Genomic DNA, 5,915 nt, shown 5'->3' with positions numbered 1-5,915 from the left:
TTCAAAGTTAAAAGAAAACTACTGAATGGGAGAAGATATTGACAAATGACATAAACAATAAAGGGTTTATATCATAATTTATAAAGGTCTTATACGTACAATGCCCAAAATACAAATGATCCAATTAAAAATGGCCAGAATACATGAGTAGACATTCTCCAAAGAAGACAACATGATGACAAAAAAACACGTCAAAACATGCTCAACATCACTGATCATCAGGTAAATACAAACCAAAAATGCAAAGATATGTCACTTCACCCATGTGAGAATAGCTAAAATCAACAATACAAGAGACAACAGGTGTTGTCAAGGATATTTACAAATGGGAACTCTCTTGCATGTTGGATCCATGAATTCAGAGTTTGAACACTCGTTGCGTAAAACAATGAAGTAAGGTAATTCTCATGAGAGTCATCAGGGGAAACGTTGGATGACACGTCCAGACAAAAATCTTAGGGGCTCTGACATTCAAAGTGTTCCATCACAGGGTCTTCTGTACCGAGTCATCTGGAGTCATAGCCCCTACAGAGCACCTTCTTCATTGCTCCAGTCACATCCTTGTTCCGCAGGGTATATATAAACGGGTTGACCATGGGGGTGACGATGGTGTAGAAGAGAGAAACGAACTTGCCCTGATCCTGGGAGTAGTTGTTGCTGGGCTGGAGGTAAGCATAGATGGCCGTGCCATAGAAGAGGGAGACCACGGTGAGGTGGGACCCACATGTTCCAAACACTTTCCTCTGTCCTGCGGCTGACTTTATTCTTAGCACTACCCTGACAACATGACCATAGGAGAATGTGATTAATGCCACAGGTATGAAGAGAATGATCACACCGACAAACAAGAGCTCAGACTCATACACAGTGGTGTCAACACAGGCAAGCTTGAGCAGTGGGGGCATCTCACAAAGGAAGTGGTCTATTTTATTTCTCCCACAGAGTGGTACGAGGAAAGTGAGCACCGTCTGCAATGAGGAGGTAGCAAAACCAAGGAACCATAATGCAGAAGCCATCAGGGCACAGAGACGGGGGTGCATGATCACTGTGTAGTGCAGGGGCCTGCAGACGGCTGCGTAGCGGTCAAATGCCATCACCCCTAACAGAATGCATTCTGTGCATCCCAACCCTAGAGCAATGAACATCTGAGCTACACAGCCGCCGAAAGAGATAGACTTGTCTGCTCCCCTGAGATGAACCAGCAGCTGAGGAACAATGCTGGTCGTGTAACACAGGTCCAGAAAGCTTAGGTTGGACAGGAAAAAGTACATGGGAGTCTGCAGGTGTGGGTCCAGGCGGGACAATGCAATGATGCTTGTGTTTCCCAGGAGGGTGAGCAGATAGAAGATCAGAAGAACCACAAAGAGGACTCGCTCCAGCTGAGGCCGGTCAGAGAAACCCAGCAGGATAAAGCCAGTGAAAGAACTTCCATTTTTCTGGTCCATTCTTTCTTATCACAAGTTTCCTGTCAAGACCAAGCAATTAGCAATTTTTAAAAGCAATCTTCAAAGCAATAAAATGTTGGCAGTATGTGAATTTAGCATGTTATATGACAGGGCATGCGATTGTATAAGTAACTCTTTGAATAAATTATGGACTCATGAAATTGCCATCGTTCATATTAATTAATTCTATATTATCAGAATAGAAAATCATAATATTTAATGTAAGAAAATCAAATAATGGACCTGTGTCTGCATCCCTCATAGGTACAAAATGTCTTTCAGTCTCAGCCTAGTAGGCTGAAAGTACTATAAAATATGTGTGTGCACCCCCGTGTTTATGGCAACACTATCAACAATGGCCAAAGTATGGAAGAGCCCAAATGTCCACCAATGGATGAATGGATAAAGAAGATGTGGTATAAACATACAACGGAGTATTACTCAGCAATCAAAAAAGAATGAAATCGTGCCATTTGCAACTACGTGGATGGAACTGGGGGGTATTATGCTAAGTGAAATTAGTCAGTCAGAGAAAGACAAAAATCATATGACTTCACTCATATGAGGACTTTAAGAGACAAAACAGATGAACAAAGGGAAGGGAAGCAAAAATAATATAAAAACAGGGAGGGGGACAAAACAGAAGAGACGCATAAATATGGAGAACAAACTGAGGGTTGCTGGAGGGGTTGTGGGAGGTAAGATGGGCTACATAGGTAAGGGGCATTAAGGAATGTACTCCTGAAATCATTGTTGCACTATATGCTAACTAATTTGGATGTAAATTCAAAAAAATAAAAAAGAGAATTTAAAATCAATAAAATAAATGAAATAAAATAAAAATATGTGTGCATTTCAGAGAAAATCAGATAAGGGAAAAGAGGGAGGGAAATCAGAAAGAATAGGAAAGTGATGCACATAAAGTGATAGTCAGCATTTTTAAAATTTTTTCTAATGTGTATTTATCTTTGAGAGAGAGAGAAAGGCAGAGTGCAAGTGGGGAAATGGGGGAGAGAAGAAGACACAGAACTGAACCAGGCTCCAGGCTCCTAGCTGTCAGCACAGAGCCCAACATGGAGCTTGAACTCACGAACAGTGAGATCTTGACCAGAGCCGAAGTCAGACCCTTAACCGACTGAGCCACCCAGGCACCCCAGATTCATTATTTTTCATATGTATCTCATAATTGCACACAACTGGAATACACACACTACACATGGCACAGGTCATGATACAACATGATCTCTAAAATAAATTCAGTTACAGGAATTTATGACCTAGAATATATTTCTATAAAGAATTCAGTTACATTCAACACATCGCTGCTAGTTCTGCATACAAACAAATATCAGGTTTCTTTGTGTGTGTGTGTGGAAGTAAAACAAATAATGAGAGAAAACCTGAGAACAACACCATTCAAACAGTGCTTAACGTTAACCCCAAAGATGCTTAAAATTACCATGCCAATTTAACAGGAACTCTGAAAATTCATCGGCTGTGCAGAGTCCTTTGGAATCAGAACTCTAAAATCCAGGGGCCAACACTCAATTCTTCCTTCTGCAGATTTGTGTTTCACACATTACTCCATTAGAATAATTACACCAACCTTCATAAAATTCCTCAAAGAGGTAGGATTACTCCATATCACCATTCTAATCAGAACTTTTTAGAGCATTATCCAAATGGGTAATCTATGTACAAAATGTAATGATTTGCATCACTTCCTAGGATAAAATAATTACTTGGGTAAATATATAGAGATAAACACAGATATATTCTCAAAGCCATGACAAGTCGCAGAGCTATAATGCAAACCTTAACGTAGTACAAGGAAAGGCCTAAAGGAAAGGATATATTGGTAGTATGCAAACTCTCCAACACCCATCTATATTATATGAATGATCACCATTCTGGAAGGTAGCCTGCAGAGACAGTCACTCTAGATCAAACACAATGCCAGCTCTAAGGCTCGTCTGATGACCATTTCCATCCAGCTGTGCAGTACTCAATGAGCATAGTAACATACCAACGAACGAGACATCAGGACACGAGTATTTCAGTTCTTTCATATTCAGAAGGGTAGACATCCAGCACATTTTTAACTCTTCCAAGAGTTTTAAAATATGACGCAAGTTTCTTTCAAACCAATGTGTGAAAGAAACGGGTACAAATCTGGCATAAAATAAATGTTCATAGAAATGGAATAAAGAATGTGGTAATTCACACTGTTTTAGAACTCCTTTGATTTCCTATGAAGATGTGACCAGTGGTATCCAGAAAACAAAATCTATGCACCAACAATTTCTTAATAGAATTAATTATAAATGTATCAGGGACAGTCTAAATGTGCAACAACAGGGAATATCCCCTCCTTAACACCTTCTCAGAAGAGCAAATAAAAACAAACCGTGGTTCGTTCTCATGCACACGTGCACAAATATACACACATCCGTCTGAAACACATTGCTGACAAATTTTTATTGCTTTAATTTTTTCAGTTTATTTATTATTTTGTGTGAGAGAGAGTGAGCACAAACAGTGGAGGGACAGAGTGAGTTGGAGAGGGAAGAGGAGAGACCCAGAGAGAAATTCCCAAGCAAGCTCCTCACTGTCAGCACAGAGCCCGACCTCACACCTCTGAGACCATTACCTGAGCCAAAATCAAGTGTCAGAGGCTTAACCAACTTCGCCACCAAGAGCCCGGCTGGCAAACTATTTAAATTGCCTGACAAAGGAAACACTCATGAAAATGAAGGAGAGCAAACAGAAAATGCTAACTCATCCAAACAAAATACCAATATCATACTGAACCATTAGAATAAAATAACGATACATTTTAATAGTCCATATGGATAAGGACTAGGAAGACAGTTGAGAAAACATAAAGAGGTGGTGAAATGAACTTGTACAAATTTCTTGCTGCTTTACAATATTATATGTGTATGGATGGGTTTTAAATATTTATATTAATTTATAATATATATTTATACTTATATAAATATATATTTATATATATTACCTACATGCAGAATGTAGAATGCAGCTCTCATGAAATAATCTGATACAGGAAATCCAGTTCTAAAACTTACACATAAATTATTACTTTGCACACAAAAAAATACTTTTAAAGGACATATATATAGAAAGAGATAAAAAAAATATTCATTAAAAACAGATTTTGCAAAATGAAAAAGTGGCATTCTATATAATAATTACCATCAAAAAAGTATATAATTGAAATGACACCTCACAAGAACTCAATTTACAATAACAAGAAAACAGACATCAAATGAAAGACGTTAAATGCTTGGGACTGACAGACCTAAGGTAATAGAGCAATTATCCTAAGTTTTCAATGCTACATGTAACTCTAAACGTTTCGGTGGAAGAATACAAATGTCCACAAAACCAGATGCTCAGTATGCATACTACACAGTTTAAAGACAAAAGACCTAGGGGCGCCTGGGTGGCGCAGTCGGTTAAGCGTCCGACTTCAGCCAGGTCACGATCTCGCGGTCCGTGAGTTCGAGCCCCGCGTCGGGCTCTGGGCTGATGGCTCAGAGCCTGGAGCCTGTTTCCGATTCTGTGTCTTCCTCTCTCTCTGCCCCTCCCCCGTTCATGCTCTGTCTCTCTCTGTCCCAAAAATAAATAAATGTTGAAAAAATTTAAAAAGTAAAAAAATAAAAAAAATAAAGACAAAAGACCTCAGTTCAATGACTCCATTTAAGGTGTTTCAAACATATAACATTCACTGATGTGTTTGACATACACACGCTGCCCTATCTGGTTTCTGAATGAATCCTGAAAAAGTGCGGGCAAGATTTCCGCAGCCTCAATGCTATGAATGAATCACTGTTGCTTTCATGATGCTTCTGTCCCATGGGTCTGAGCTAACCTCAGACATATGAGAACAGGCCCCCGATGATGAGGGAGGATGAGCAAATGAGGGGATACAACCATCACTACATAGGAAATGACAGATGTGATGAACACTGACAGGGCTGTAGGGCAGGTTTTGTGGAAGAAGACGATGAAGTAGGATTTCCAGGGCATGTTGTTTATTCAGGGAATGCTCTTGGGATAAATGGGGTGAGGGAAGGAAAACAGCAGAGAATGTTGCTAAGCAAGGATATGGTCTCCAGTGAAACAGAGCAGGAGTCTGATCCCATGAGAAGCTGACAAGACTCTCCAGTAGAAGCATCCATCTGTGATGGTAGAAATTCTCTGTCTTCACTGTCCAATACTAAGCTCACTCTCTACCTGTCATACCTGAGCATTTTAAATGTCCTATCTAAGAAATCATGGTGCCTGGGTAGCTCAGTCGGTGAAGCATCCAACTTTGGCTCATGGCATGATCTCATGATTTGTGGGTCAGAGTGCCACGTCGGGCTCAGTGTTGATAGCTTAGAGAATGGAGCCTGCTTTGGATTCTGTATCTCCTCTCTGTCCCTCCCCTGCACATACTCTTGT

General features: G+C 40.0%; 1 protein-coding gene across 1 annotated transcript; it reads right to left on the bottom strand.

The window, feature by feature from the left end:
• Positions 1–506: 506 nt before the first annotated feature.
• On the bottom strand, positions 507–1,446 carry LOC147580592 (olfactory receptor 2B8-like). The gene has a single exon (XM_086705923.1). The coding sequence runs from the start codon at positions 1,443–1,445 to the stop codon at positions 507–509; it is 939 nt and encodes a 312-aa protein (XP_086562049.1). The 5' UTR covers position 1,446.
• Between the last annotated feature and the right edge of the window lie 4,469 nt (positions 1,447–5,915).

This window comes from Puma concolor, chromosome B2 (genome assembly GCF_028749965.1).
Source record: "Puma concolor isolate L17-30 chromosome B2, mPumCon1.1.hap2, whole genome shotgun sequence".
Lineage (NCBI taxonomy): Eukaryota > Metazoa > Chordata > Mammalia > Carnivora > Felidae > Puma > Puma concolor.
This window is presented reverse-complemented; position numbering and strand designations above follow the sequence as displayed.

Excerpts from the sequence above, each read along its gene's own strand:
- LOC147580592 (XM_086705923.1), bottom strand. The coding sequence starts at position 1,445 with ATGGACCAGAAAAATGGAAGTTCTTTCACTGGCTTTATCCTGCTGGGT.